This window comes from Syngnathus acus, chromosome 10 (assembly GCF_901709675.1).
Source record: "Syngnathus acus chromosome 10, fSynAcu1.2, whole genome shotgun sequence".
Taxonomy (NCBI): Eukaryota; Metazoa; Chordata; class Actinopteri; order Syngnathiformes; family Syngnathidae; genus Syngnathus; species Syngnathus acus.
The window spans coordinates 19,974,340-19,990,117 of record NC_051095.1 but is presented as its reverse complement, the minus strand read 5'-3'; the positions used below and the strand labels follow the sequence as shown (position 1 = coordinate 19,990,117).

The 15,778-nt window shown below is 41.8% G+C and overlaps 1 protein-coding gene across 3 annotated transcripts in view; it reads right to left on the bottom strand.

The window, feature by feature from the left end:
- fat2 (FAT atypical cadherin 2) overlaps positions 1 to 15,778 on the bottom strand; it is an 81,252-nt gene that overhangs the window by 23,709 nt on the left and 41,765 nt on the right. For all 3 annotated transcript variants that reach the window (XM_037263088.1, XM_037263087.1, XM_037263086.1), the window contains exons 14-18: positions 15,293 to 15,526; positions 14,384 to 14,761; positions 6,957 to 7,168; positions 5,068 to 5,208; positions 4,247 to 4,390 (exon numbers count right to left, since the gene is read on the bottom strand). In XM_037263088.1, the coding sequence (XP_037118983.1) occupies positions 4,247 to 4,390; positions 5,068 to 5,208; positions 6,957 to 7,168; positions 14,384 to 14,761; positions 15,293 to 15,526 (1,109 nt within the window). The remainder of the gene's footprint in view (positions 1 to 4,246; positions 4,391 to 5,067; positions 5,209 to 6,956; positions 7,169 to 14,383; positions 14,762 to 15,292; positions 15,527 to 15,778) is intronic.

Sequence of the window (15,778 nt, the reverse complement as noted above, 5' to 3'; positions counted from 1 at the left end):
GAATTAATTGCTGACCAAAGTTAGCATATCATTAACAAAACTAAAAAAATCATGAAATTGAAATAGTGCTGCTTTTTAAAAAACAAAAACTACCAAATGAAATTTTACATTTACAAAACTAACCATCGTCACCTTTCTTGGGAGCTTTGAGTATAGGCTTCTCTAGAAAAGCGCAAAGTACCGTATTGGCCCGAATATAAGACAGTGTTTTTGAATGAGGCAAAATAACATGCTTTTTCTCTAGAATATATTGTTATAATCATTTGTTTCAGATGTACTGTAATTATTTTCTGTATAACAATTAAATTTGGTGTTCAAAAAGTCTTTTTTCAAGCTTGAGTCTTGAAAAAGAGGGGGTCGTCTTATAATCAGGGTCGTCTTATATTCGGGCCAATACGGTAAATCCAAGGCTATATTATTACAATTAATGAATATTATTATTATTGTATTATTTTTGTTGGCTCAAATAGTGCTGCTAGTTAGTGAGCATCACCTAAATGCATTTTACAAAATGTGAATGATGATGAAGTTCATAAGTCAGAGAAAACCGCAAGGAAGCCATGCTCAAAAATTCAAAGGGAGCTGGCCGTTTTGGTTTTCACTGACCATTTTAGGCATTTTTGAGGATCCTTCACAAATTCCCCATATCACGGAAAGACATGGGAAGTCAGATTTTTGCGTAGGTGTCCATTTTACCGTCAATTTGGATATTTCCAGGTGGCACCGTGTTACCGGCATGTGCTTGACATGCTCTGTATGTGTTTTCATGTATGTGCAGTCACTTGTTTATTGTGGGGGAAGAAGGGATAATCTAAAGCTGTTTAAATCAGGTAAAAATAACGCACACTTGTAAAAGGCATTACGTAGGGAGAATTCTATTTAAAAAACAATGGCAGTCCAGAGAGATTACTGGCATCCCAAATGCAGAGATTGCTGTCACTCTGTTTCAGCTGAAGACTGCGTGCTGCAGATGGATATATACCGTATTTTCCGCCCTAAAAGGCGCACCTAAAAACCTAAAATTTTCTCAAAAGCCGACAGTGCGCCTTATAGGCCAGTGCGCCTTATATATGGATCAACTGATGAATTTGTTGATCCATACTGGTTGTACACAGTGCTCTGCCAAAATGTTTCAGTACGTTTTAGTACGACTAATAAATTACAAGGTCGCATCGCTTCCCAGCATTACGGCAACTGTAGTCAGGGGGCGTCACCGAATAGCTGTTGTACCCGCGAGGCTGTTTCCTGTCAAAATAGGCTGCTCTGTTAATGTTTCGAGTAAATCTACGGATCGATATGGAAGGGAAACATAGGTAAGTAGTACCAATGCGTTAGATCGAACTTTAGTCAGTTCCGATCATTTTATAGGAGATCGTTTGAGAAACGCGATTGTTTACACTTTGCTGAGGCTCATGGGAGATTGCGAGGTGAGGCTCGTGAGACTTTGCGGATGGCTAATGCTATTGCGATAGCTGCTATACGTACCAGGCTATTTCATGTCAAAATAGGCTGCTCTGTTAATGTTTCGAGTAAATCTACGGATCGATATGGAAGGGAAACATAGGTAAGTAGTACAAATGCGTTGGATCGAACTTTAGTCAGTTCCGATCATTTTATAGGAGATCGTTTGAGAAACGCGATTGTTTACACTTTGCTGAGGCTCATGGGAGATTGCGAGGTGAGGCTCGTGAGACTTTGCGGATGGCTAATGCTATTGCGATAGCTGCTATACGTACCAGGCTATTTCATGTCAAAATAGGCTGCTCTGTTAATGTTTCGAGTAAATCTACGGATCGATATGGAAGGGAAACATAGGTAAGTAGTACAAATGCGTTGGATCGAACTTTAGTCAGTTCCGATCATTTTATAGGAGATCGTTTGAGAAACGCGATTGTTTACACTTTGCTGAGGCTCATGGGAGATTGCGAGGTGAGGCTCGTGAGACTTTGCGGATGGCTAATGCTATTGCGATAGCTGCTATACGTACCAGGCTATTTCATGTCAAAATAGGCTGCTCTGTTAATGTTTCGAGTAAATCTACGGATCGATATGGAAGGGAAACATAGGTAAGTAGTACCAATGCGTTAGATCGAACTTTAGTCAGTTCCGATCATTTTATAGGAGATCGTTTGAGAAACGCGATTGTTTACACTTTGCTGAGGCTCATGGGAGATTGCGAGGTGAGGCTCGTGAGACTTTGCGGATGGCTAATGCTATTGCGATAGCTGCTATACGTACCAGGCTATTTCATGTCAAAATAGGCTGCTCTGTTAATGTTTCGAGTAAATCTACGGATCGATATGGAAGGGAAACATAGGTAAGTAGTACCAATGCGTTGGATCGAACTTTAGTCAGTTCCGATCATTTTATAGGAGATCGTTTGAGAAACGCGATTGTTTACACTTTGCTGAGGCTCATGGGAGATTGCGAGGTGAGGCTCGTGAGACTTTGCGGATGGCTAATGCTATTGCGATAGCTGCTATACGTACCAGGCTATTTCATGTCAAAATAGGCTGCTCTGTTAATGTTTCGAGTAAATCTACGGATCGATATGGAAGGGAAACATAGGTAAGTAGTACCAATGCGTTGGATCGAACTTTAGTCAGTTCCGATCATTTTATAGGAGATCGTTTGAGAAACGCGATTGTTTACACTTCGCTGAGGCTCGTGAGACTTTGCGGATGGCTAATGCTATTGCGATAGCTGCTATACGTACCAGGCTATTTCATGTCAAAATAGGCTGCTCTGTTAATGTTTCGAGTAAATCTACGGATCGATATGGAAGGGAAACATAGGTAAGTAGTACCAATGCGTTAGATCGAACTTTAGTCAGTTCTGATCATTTTATAGGAGATCGTTTGAGAAACGCGATTGTTTATAGAGGGCTCGTTGGTTATTGGCTAGTGGATGCATACCGCAACCCTAGTCAACCTCAGTTTGATGCAGTATAGCTTCTATTTTATGCGCCTTATAAGCCGGTGCGCCTTATATATGGACAAAGTTTTAAAATGGGCCGTTCATTGAAGGTGCGCCTTATAACCCGGTGCGCCTTTTAGGGCGGAAAATACGGTACTTGGATTGACTGTCAGGAGACACTTAAATCTTACGTGACAGTTTGCATGGCTAAAAGTGGCAGGTGGACAAGTAATTCTTTATCTGTCTTCTTGAGGGCATGAGGCAGCTAATGGCTTGAATGGCGTTGCTGTCCCTATCAGAGGTGTCTAGGCATGCAATTGAATTTTAATGTCATCTGATGAAACAGTTTTGGGTAACACGTAAGGCCCTATCAAATGAAGATTCTGCAAACTTGCAGAGCCACAACTGAAAAACTACCCAGCAAAGGCAATATATTTTATTTGCTGTTCACACAGCACCACTGCATCCAGATGACATATAAAAATTGCTCAGAACGTGACAGCATTAGGAGTGAGCATCTGGTATTAAACCTCACATTTTTGTCCTTATTGTACGGACACCACCGTAACCTCCTTTCTGTTTCTGTGCTTTTCAATTACGATTCTTGAATATAGTTTTTATTGCTGGCAAACCTCTGCTTCACACATCTCATTTATCAGTAATATAGTAAAAATGAGGGAATATTTGCTTCCCAAGCCAACCTACAGCCCTTTATTTCGAACTTGTGCCTCTAAAATTTCAGGTTAGGGGGCCATTATGCTCCTAGTAAAAAAAACTATCTGGTGCCCTGTTAATGCTGATACAATATGCGAAATACCATTGCCGTACTTTTGGTTAGTATTGATAGCCATGATTTTAAAACCAATAGATATTTAAATAAAAGGTGGCGCAGCACATATGGACAGATAACAATACACACAGGCATTTATTCTTTTTCCTATGCTATATCTTACTGAGTAAGTAGAAGTACTGGTTTACTGTGCAACACAATGAATTGGATTATTGCAGCATTAAATCACAACCTAAGTTTAAATTCTACTGAGTTGTTCTTCTATGATTTTATAAAGTATGATTTTTATTGACCACTATTTTCCCTGACTGAAGAACAGGAGGCAGGGTGAAACATGGAATGGTATTTCCATTCTCTTGAATGGGGAAAAAGGATTTGCAATACAAGTGGTTTGAGTTACAAGCATGGCCATGGAATGAATTACACATTTGTCTGACTAACTGCCCGTATCAGCAGAGGATGGGAGAAGTTATTGTCTGGTGTTTAGTATGTTGTTGTATTTTTCCTGACTTTCTTCAGCTTTTTGAAAGGTGGTCTAACCTGTAACAGGAGACTCTGCTGGACCTGGGAGAAAAGAGGTGGGTTGTCATTGGCGTCGGCAACAGTGATGGTGACGAGGACGGCGGACAAAAGCGGTGGATGGCCTTCGTCAGCTGCCTGGACCGTCAGGGAGTAATGAGGATGCTGGACAGACAGACACATATAAAATGATTTTATTGCACCTAATTACTGGTCTTACGCTCAATTTGATCATCTACACATTTGCAATCGTTTTTTTAATGGTCCCTTTCATATTGTCATGACTTGCACGTTTTAGATAGACTGAGTTGTTTTTCTCATTGGATCCCAAAAGTTGGACTCTCTCCCAGAAGAAGATCAAAGACAAGAAGATCATTAAAGGAATTCATCATGACAAGTTTCACGCCGTTTGTTAAAATTATTTGGGAGGGCTATTTCATCCTAAAATGTTATGAAAAGTCTCAAAAAAAAATCATCAAATTTTTAAGCAACAAAGATCATAATTTTTCGCTTGGATATGGATAGAATGTAAAAGATGAAAACAAATGACCAATCTAAAATATTAATATAAATCACGACGACTGACCGTCATTTTTCCATACACAATATAAATGCTTTATTTTATGATGTTATGGCATGGCATCGCCAAAAGATCAGTCATTGATCACGTCAGTAAATGCATTTCCCATTTTTGCATAATATGATTATAAAATAAATAAAACCCACCCCACAATGAAATTTGAGAAAGATCAAATAAAAGGGTGCATGCCACTTTTCACTGTGTCTGGTAAATGGCAATGATATGCCGGGATGTATGACAGCACATCATATGCCTCACTGACCTCCTCCCGGTCCAGGCCAGCACAAACGCTGATCTCGCCGCTTCGAGGGTCAATGGCAAATTGGCGCAGAGGGTCGCCGCTCACGATGGAGTAACGCAGCAGGTTGTTGCTGGGTGGACCATCGCGATCGCTGGCCGTAACCTTTTGGAGAGGGGTGAAGGACATTAGACTAGAGCAGGGGTCGTCAAACATTCAAGCAGTCTCTTGGTCTCCCTATGAAATTTGTCTTTGACTGATTCATACATGAATACAAACATACATCAATATTACACATACTATACACATCACATACATTACCGTAGAAACCCTGTAAAGTGAATTCTGAAACTTTTTCTAAATACTGTACATTATACATGTTTGAGGATAATTGCTGAAATTAAGCAAAAACTGACAAGTAATTATTGTGGAGCTATGGTGTGAAACAATTTTTCATTATTTCATTTTCAATTTTGTCAGCGTAGGAAAAACCTGATGGGAAGGACTTTGGCCACACAGAGGATTGAAGTGAACATGTTTTTGTGGCTCAAACGTGTGTGAGCATAAATAGACCAAGTAGCATCAATTTTTCCAGGGGATAGTAGAAATCTTTCATGGACAGTGGCGAGAGCAGGGCGTGGTTCAGCGGCGTTTGACGGCACAATTTAAATACCTGGCATCTTTTTAATCATTGATTTGGGCAGTGTTGTTAACAACACAACCGAGGTCTCATATTTGGAGACGCTGATTCTCATCCTAACCACTTTACACTTCATTTGCGAACCACTTTAGTGAGAGTTCGTTGAAGAGTGTGGCTTGAACCCAAAGAACCACATAATCTGCAAAAAGTTGAGATGCAATACTGACGTCACCAAACCAGAACCCCTCAATGTCTTCAGAAAGTCTGATGTATTTTTCTGTCATTCTCATGTTTAAGACCAGTGCACACAATGTCGTTTGGTATGTCGTTGCCATCACCCTTGCTATTTCCCCATCCCCAATACTAATGCTGCTAAAAATGGATACATCTCAGCCTGAAATTGATATTTTTTTATGTTTTATGAGGAGAGAACAATGTCGGCCGAGTTTAAACACGCAAAAGCGCTGAAGGTGTGCAGCGAAGAATCGTCAGCAGAAAAATGTCAAATAGGACAGTGTGTGATTACACTGCCATCAGCAAGTCACTGAGCTGTGTTATTGCCGCCTTATCTCCCTCACGGTATCCGACGTGATGGCTCACACAGGATAAGTTCACCTCTTGCACATCATGACAATGTGTAAAAAAAAAAAAAAGGCAGCTATTGCAGTTGGCGTGTTTGTGTTGGTCGGTGCGTCGTACTCACGCCTTTGTTGTTGTATAATGTACGGTACAGTGGACCCCTGCTATTCACGAAGGCTAGGGACCGAACTGACTCATGGATCGTGAAAATCCACATATAATTGACAGTCTTTACCACCCGAAATTCTTGAAAACCAATAAGTGTTTTTCACGAAGAACGGCTACGAAAGAAAGAAAAATAGATGAAAAAAAAATCCAATGTAACTTCTAAAAATATTCTTTAGGAAAATCCAGCAATAGGTGAAAGAGTCACTGTAATGCAATACATAATACATCATATTGTTCACAACATGTCAGGACATCACATTAAAGATCCTGAAAGACGTATGTATGTATGTATGGAATGTATTACTTATTAAATAGAGGAAAATCTCATCTGACTCCAAAAGCAGTCTGCTGCTCTTAGCTCAAAAAGTGATAAAATAACTACTAAAGTGAGGCCTAGTTTCTTACTAACTTATAGCAAGCTAAGCGAATGAAGACAGCTACATGCTCCCTGTAGCAACGTGCACATTGAATTAGAATTTAGTATATATGATTGTTCTGCAAGTGTGTTGATGTTCTACAGGTGTACCTTGATCACCAGGCTTCCTGGGGCTCGCTCTTCAGATATCTCAGCACTGTAGTCACCGCGGGAAAAGATGGGAGCATTGTCGTTGATGTCGCTTACGTTGACCACCACAATGGTGACATCGGCCAGTGATGACCTGCCCCGGCTGCCCTCCACCGACAGGTAAAACTCCCGAGACACCTCGAAGTCCAGCGGGGCGGCTAGGGTCAGCCCACCTGTAGACATATTTAGAATAGTAAGTCTTTTTGAAAAACTCTCATTTTATTTTTGTATACAATTGGTAACACCTCTTCATAATTGAGAATGGAGGAATTAATTCATGCACAATTCATTCTAGAGCATTGCTGGGCATGTGGCGACCACACATTGAGGGACCCCTTCATTAAAGTCCAGGTCTTTGGTTCTCAAGAAATGTTAAATGGCTAACAAGTTCCACTTGCCCCTGGGTGGGACACAAAGAAGAGCAACCATAAAGCCTGGTTTACAGTGACTGATAAATCTGTCAATCTATCGATATTATGCTAATCCTCAGAATAGTTCAAAGCATGGATTCAGTGTAATGCCCAGAATATTCTGCTCTCTGAGGCTCAGGTGACGACAGTAGAGATACTAGAGTAGACCATTAGCCAGTCCCTCATGAGACGGCTGTGGCTTCCCTTGTTCTTGAGAAGCATTGCCCTCCATGCTCGAACCACCGAGCCTCTTTAGCGGCTTAACAGAGTTAATCAACCGCGGCAGAGAGGTGATGATGGACAAGTACCTCAGGGGAGGTTCTTGAGGACGCCGTTATCGGTTACGCCATGACCAAGTCCTTAGGTCATTGGCAGAATCCATCCGTTCAGCGATCCAGAACAAAGAGTCTCAGGTCACTCCCAAGAAAACTCAAGCTTTCATCAGATTACATGAGAAAGGTCAACATCACACCCAATGGGGTGATGCTGTTGGAACAGACAGTCCCCTGGGATGACCATATCGAGGAGGTGAACCAGCGCAAGAGAGAAAAAAAATCAGAGCTCATTGCTGAATGCGGCAGTAATGGCTGAAAAGCCCAACACGAGGAGTGTTGTTATTGGAAGCCCGTTTTAGTTTTGGTCTAGTCTTTGTGTCAAGACGTCATTTTGGTTTTTATTAGTTTGAGTCAGGTTCATACTCTTTTTAGTCTAGTCAGGTTTTTGACTAAAAGTCTGAGTATTTAAACAAAATAGCATCACAATGCCCCCGAAAAGTTTTTGGTGTGTGACGGCCGCAGCTCCCTTCCCAGTCGACTATTATCTTTCAACGTGAAACAGTTGAATATGAATGTTATTAGTCAATTTATGTGATTAGTCAATTCAAAAGCCACATCCCTGTTGTGAGAGGCTGTGCACACTTGTGGAACACACAAATGAATGTATTTTTATCAAACTTCTCGAAAAAGGTTTTTTTTTTCAATAGCGTTGCACAGGTTATGCAGTACTTCGACAAAAGCAGCATCATTGGTCATGTGCTCTTGTAAACATGCAACAAAGACTTTACCGTTAGCTATTCCCTGCATTTTCCCGGCGACTCGTGGCACAAGTGTCAAACTATGGCAGCGGCGACGTGCCTCTGCATACTGAGCATTTTTCACATGGGGTGACAGACGCAATCATCACTTGAGAATCAATGAATGCCTGAGCCACTTGCCGTGTTCATTTACCCCCTCAATAAGTCGAGCTGTCGTGCCATCGCGCCGGATGAACCCTTAAGGGACAATCAATCGATGATTTTCTCAATTTTGTAGGATTATTATTGCTCTCGTGGGATTCATCTTCATCTCAGTTGTGTATGTTCATGTCCTGACTGACTGACCTATTGGTGCTGCATGGAAAAACTACCAAATACAAAAACACAGTGATACAACAGTGAAACAAATGGACATGCCATTAACGTATTACAGCCATCCCCCTCAAAAAACAAAAATTGTTGTTGGCCTAATGTGTAATTTTTTATTTCCAAAGAATTGTTCACTTGTTGCCAAGGAGCTCCTTTTGTAAAATGAGGTTTGTTGACGTCACTGCTAACATACAGCACTCGCATCTCAAAATTTCGAAGCAAAACATCGGGTGAAGACCAGCTTGTATCTTGAAAAATATCAGAGCACTACTATACAAAAGTGTTCTTGCTCAGATCATAAATGTTGAGGAGAGGCTAACCACAAGGCTCTGCAATGTTTGGGGAGGTGCAGTGTGGGCAAGGCCTCCCGTTGCTCCCGTCCTTATAAAATATTCAAATTATTTGTGCTTGTTTCTATGTTTTTTCCTTTCTGGTTTTCTGCTTATTTCTTCACCTCTGTCTATTCCTCTCAAGGACGTTTCTTGCTCTTATTAACACCCATCAGTTTCCCCCTAGATAAAACAATTGCATTTGCCGCACAGATGTGTTGTTGTTGCACGGCGGTTTTATTAAAACACACATGCAGACATGTGTTTTTATGCAGCACAGTGAGTTGTGGTTAACAAGGCCTTCCTCAAACAAGGCCTTCCTCAAACATCCTAAGTGCATATTATGATGATTGAAGACACTAAATTATCTGTAGATCTGTAATTGATTAGCAAGCAGTCCAGGGTATAGCCTGACTCTCGCCCACAGTCAATTAGAAAATGGTCCAGTTTACCCACAAACCTTATGAGGAGAAGCAGTGTAGGAAATTGATGAAATTCCTTTAAATAACAGTAAAGGCACACCTCTCAATGTTGGTTAATGAGAGAAGCAAGTTTGAGCTTTAATAAAGACTTGCTATACAACTTCAAGCATTGAAATGGAAGAAGTGTGAAAAGTGCTTGCCACTTAAAGAATCAAATCATATTATACACCGCTCCCTTTTGTTCCTTGAGGGCATAACACAATTATTTTATGTGTGTGAGAATGTAAAATGGTGTAGCCTGTTATTGTTTACATGCCGGTCTCTGCGGGATGCACAGAGGTTTGTTTTTCATATTGCAATGTGGAATTATTAAATTTGTGCAGGAAGCGTCTCCATTTGCAAGTTGGCGATGAGAGAAAAATGTAGTGAAGTGACGTGCCAATGGTCAATTCATTAGGCACGAGTTGCGCGATGCATATTGTGGACATTTTCCTAACTTTGTGGATCATTTTTCGCTTTCCTTTTTATTTCTATTGAGCAAAGTGGCAGTTATGAATGATGCTTGAGAGGAGCCATCATATTGATATATGACACCTATATCTCATGGCCCTTTTTATCTCAACAAATACGATCTTTGTTTTTGCAAAGATGAATAAAATCTTGATTAAATAAATTTGTATTCTCATATAATTATAACTTTTAAAAATGAATCATTATAGTCATAAGCTTACAAATGTTTTCTCTCAAAAATAGCCACCTCTAATTGTTACTGATTTTAGAGGCACACAAAGTAGATGTGTTTAATTGATCTTACATTTATAATGGGGTCATTGGAAAAAAAAATGGCACCATCCATCAGATATACCCTGGTTTGTGTTTTTGATTTTAACCACTTGATTGCCGTGGTTACGACAACAAAAACTTGGCATCAGAACAAGCTCACTGCATTCATGTTTCATTCATTGTATTAAGACATTTGACAATCAATCAAGAACCTCCCTCCTCCTCCCCGAGGTTGAACTTTGTTGAGTTCAGTCAGATGAACATCTTGCTCTTCTTGTACATGACCTCATAAATAAATATCTGACGGTTTTCTCGCCAAAAGTCATTGGGATTCCCACCAATGCTTAGCTTTATTCCTGGTGATCAAACTTCTTATCGCTGCATCTGCACTGTCCAAACTTGACGCTTGCCCCCAGATAATGAGTGCAAGAGCGTAGAGTGGTGATCGATGAGGCTGGTTGACTTTTAACGATTTTTTCGAGAGCAAACGTAAGAAATCTTCCGAAGGGCATCGGGTCCAAACACCAAACTCAAAGCTTGACTCAAAGTCCACGATGAGTAGAAGTTCAAAGCAATAAAACATTTAGTTCTAGGACCAGAGAAGGACTATTGATTGATTCAAGGCACGAACACAGATGCAGCAAGACAACAACATAAACAATAAAACAACATTTGGACCATGAATGCTTCATAATGTCAGAGAAGCATTGTTGGATTTTAATAAAATATATATATATTTATATATAATTATGTTCATGCTACTTTTGAGTTAAATAGTTTTGTCAAGTTCTGACTTTGTTGAGGTTACTTCGTAGTGTTTCTTGTTTTATGGAGTGCAGTAAACTTCACCACCATGCTTTACCCACAGTAGTAGTGGATTTCAACTCTCCTTTCCCAAAGAAGACTGATCACATTCCCTGCCAATTTCGAGCCTAAAATTTCAGGAGAGCTCCACCTGCTTTCCCCCCATTTCATCATCCAGTTATCCCGCTTCATTCTTTTCTTGATACTAATATCTTAAAAGTCATTGGGACATTGGTGACTTTGTTGTCATAGTTCTTGCTCCTGTCCAATCACTGTTACTTTCTCTCCAGAGCATTTCTAAATTCACAGCCAAACTGGCAAAATGTACACTGCTGCTTCAAACCAAACTGGCAGACTTAATGTCTTTTCAGGCATGGCTTCCTTTTTGTAAGTCTACTCATGATGAACATGTCAAAGAAATTGTTGCTACGCAAAATTTGGTTTGGGGGTTGAATTATTATTTTCTTTTAATTCTAACTGGCACAAATCAATCAAAATGACCCATGAAATAGACTTTCAAAACAACATGGCAGACTTCCTGTCTTTTTAGCCAGAGATTTTTGAGAATTTTCTTTGGGTCTTCTCATTAGTGACTTGCTAACCAAACTTGAGAATGGAAAATGTCTTTGGTGTGTGCGTGTGTCGAGGGCATAATAGAATAAGCCGTCTGAGGCTAAAATGGCCACAATTGTGTATCTTTTCAGGCATAGCTCATAAGTGTTTTAATTTTTCTTTGTCTTCTTTTGCCACACTTCAAAAGAAGAGCAACATTATGCAATCATTTATCAAAGTTAACGTTAGAAAATCAAAATAAAACGGTTGTTTAAGAAACCTGATTGTAATCACTGCTGTAGGCTATGTTGCACATTAGAACTTAACAGTAGCATATCAATAAATATTACACACTGACTTATTAGCATAAATCAATGAGCCTAAACATGAGAGCAGACGCAGCCCGCGGCTGCCTTTGGGGGATGAATTGGATTCTGGTGTGAATTACTTGTTTTTCTGCCTTGCAGCAGCTTGGCTCCAGGCAACTTTAGTGTTCATCCGTCACACCAAAGAACTCATGTCAGAAAGATTTTTTTTTCCCCAAACAACATTTTTGTGCCGTCCATCTTTCTAGTCATCGGCATCACAGTCTCGAAAGACCATAGATTTCTTGTGTCTGGAGGTTAGGTGCTCTTTGCACAGCGTCTGCTGTGGCTGGTGAGTCCTCTCCAGTGCGCAAGAAGCCTGGGCAAGTTTTATGGAAGCCTTGAGTTTCCCAGGCATCAGGGCTTCCCTCTCGGCCTTCCTGTTGTCATCCAAAGGAACGGTGAACCGATACATTTGGCATCAGGTTGGCTGCAGGAGTTAAAGTTAAGTTAAAGTTAAAGTCCCAATGATCGTCACACACACATCTGGGTGTGGTGAAATTTGTCCTCTGCATTTAACCCATCCCCATGTGATTTTGATCCATCCCCTGGGGGAGAGGGGAGCAGTGAGCAGCAGCGGTGCCGCGCTCGGGAATCATTTGGTGATCTAACCCCCCAATTCCAACCCTTAATGCTGGTGCCAAGCAGGGAGGCAATGGGTCCCATTTTTATAGTCTTTGGTATGACCCGGCCGGGGTTTGAACCCACAACCTTCCAGTCTCAGGGCGGACACTCTACCACTAGGCCACTGAGCTGGTTGCCAGAACGATGCTTTTTTTTAAAGCATGAGTCTGCCTAACGGAGTCCGAGCCGGGTTTCCTGTCGGGGTTTGCTCCCTTAGCCTTTTCGTTCCAGACGATACCCACAAGGCAGCGGGGGTGCTATTTCCCCCATAGCTGGGACAGTGGTTAGCGGGCGCCAGGACATCCACGCGCCGGTGGGCCTGTACGTCGCGCCTAGGGGCCCACTGTTGCTCCCCCGATCGATCCCCTGCAATTTGGCCTGGAGCCGTGAGGCACCCAGTTACCATGTGTGGCTACGAGGAGGCATGCAGAAGTCTTGACGGTGGAGAGGCTATGTACCGGCTGAGGAGACTTACGCACTCGGCTCCTCTTTTCGCCCCCGGAAACAGGGGGCTAGCCGGCGGCAGTAGCTGAAAGCAGAAGGTAGCAAGCAGGAAGAAGCATGCAACATGCACTAACTACGAGCACTACTACTCCAACACCACTGCACTTCGCATCACAACGCCCTGTGTGCAAGCACACACACACACACACAGTATTCTAGTATTACGTTCAAAATGATAAACCTTGTTCCTGAAGCTTGTTTACAAGAACTGTCCCTGTCATGTACCATGCAGTGGGAAGTTTGGCTGCAGACAGATACGTCTGCTTGAAGCGAATTAAGACTGTCCGCCGCTTTTTAACAAAATGCGACCAACCTGATTACCTTTTAGGTATTGATACGCTTTTCAGATTCATCACAGAGGAAGTAACATCACTCAGATATGGGAAGTGCTTCTCGAGTTTCACACAAAGGCTCATGGGGCGTAGAAATAAGGTGGATAGCATCAATCAGACAGTACAGAGAGGTTAGTACTGAAACGGTGCCTGGAAATGACCAAATTGACTTTCAAATGATCACTCCAAACCAAAATGACAGACTTCACGTGTGTCTTTTTGCACTTGATGTCTTGACATTTTTTTCCGAGTGTATGATAGACATACCAATCGAATTTACCAATTAAAAATGGCTTTGGGAGCCCCCAAAAAACATTAGGTTGGATGCAACTGACTCAAAAATTGAGTTTTTACCTTTTTGGGTGAATCTACTCATTCTAATAGATATGCTGACTAATTTTCATACTACTATCTGAAACTATCTTCAGGGACTCAATGAACAGTTGCAAGATTAAACCCAACCTGCGTGTTTTTTTTAGGCATTTTACTGCATAGCCTCATGAGACGTTTTTGTGGGAATACTCAAGAGAGAGACATGCCTACCTAATTCTTTTTTTTTTTTTGGTTCATGGTCATCGCAACTGTGCCAATTGAACCAAATATGCCCGCTTTGAACCAAAGTGGCGAACTTCTTTTTTTTCTCAGCATACTCTACTCATGATAAGACATGCCTAACAACTTTCATGTTGCTAAGGGAAACTGGCTGCATGGCCTGAATTTTCAAACAACTTCAAATGGGCAGTATAATTGAACCTTACCAATTATGTGTAAAATGTGATGCTTAATGAATTTGAAGACATGATATTTACAATGGCGTCTGCATAAGACATCAGCACCCAAAATATCTCAAAATAATAGTACCTGTTTTGGGGTCCAACAAGAAGTGGCTGTCCTCGTTCCCAGATGCGATGCGGTACACCACTGAGGTGTCCCCGTCGAGCGCCGAGACGCTAATCACCCGCGAGCCAACGGACAGTGACTCGGGGACCTGGGCCAGGTATTCGGCACTGGAGAAGATGGGCCGGTAGTCATTCAGAGACACTACATCCACCGTGAGCGCAGCGATGGAGTGGAGCGGGCGAGGCAGGCCGCCGTCTGATGCCTTCACTTTTAGTTGAAAGCGCGCCGGCGTGTCAGGGCCGAGCACTCGCTCCAGACGCAGTACGCCAGAAAACTCGTCCAGAGAGAAGTAACCATCATCGTTCGCCAGCAGGGAATACCGCACCTCTGAGTTTAGCCCTACAGGAAACAAATGTACCGGATTTAGTGAGAACTTTACAACCATAGTGTGCAATTTTGGTTTAAAGCAGACATTTGAGGGTGGCTTTGGCCAATCGCAAAGGTGCGTTAATGAGCAAATTGCCCCTAGGTGTGAGTGCGAGTGCGGATGGTTGTTCGTCTCCGTGTGCCCTGCGATCGGCTGGCAACCGGTTCAGGGTGTCCCCCGCCTACTGCCCGATGACTGCTGGGATAGGTTGCAGCACGCCCGCGACCCCCGTGGGGACAAACGGTAGAGAAAATGGATGGATGGATATATTATTGATATGTGTATAATAGATAAATGATACATATTAAGATTCTGATCATTTGAGGGCCAGCCAAAGAAGCGATACCTGATGCAATAGTGTATTCTATATTGCAGTTTTTTTTCATCATATCAATATATTACCAAATTGCAAAACAAAAAACACCATGAGAGATAACAAAATGCATTGGAATTTCAATTTATCCCAGAATGGATACATCTGTTGAAATCTTTGCCTGTGGTACCTGTGTCTTTGTCCTGAGCGTATACAGCTGCAACGGGTGTGCTCCTGGTAGTGTTGTCGTACACACTAACATGGTAATGGCTGGACGAGAAGTGTGGAGCGTTGTCATTCATGTCCTGGACTGTTAGCAAAATGTCCACTTGGCAGGACAGCCCGCCGCCGTCAGTCGCGCGCCCCACCATCTTATACTCTGACAATAACTCACGGTCCAGCGCAGCCAAGGTGAACAGTTCGCCTAGTGGGGAAAGATGTCTTACATTAAATACTATATGTAAAGCACACTAGGCCCCTTCGAACAGAGAGGTCCGAGTTGCGAAATTGGAAAAAAAGTGCACCCAAGTACTGTACATATAGTATGTCAGTTTAAGACTAGCTAATAATGTACAATATGTAGGTAATAAAATACACTGCCTTGTTTGACGTACCGGCTAAACATAAAACAAGGCTAACTACACGTTTAACCTTGGACTTACTAAATAACTTTGTC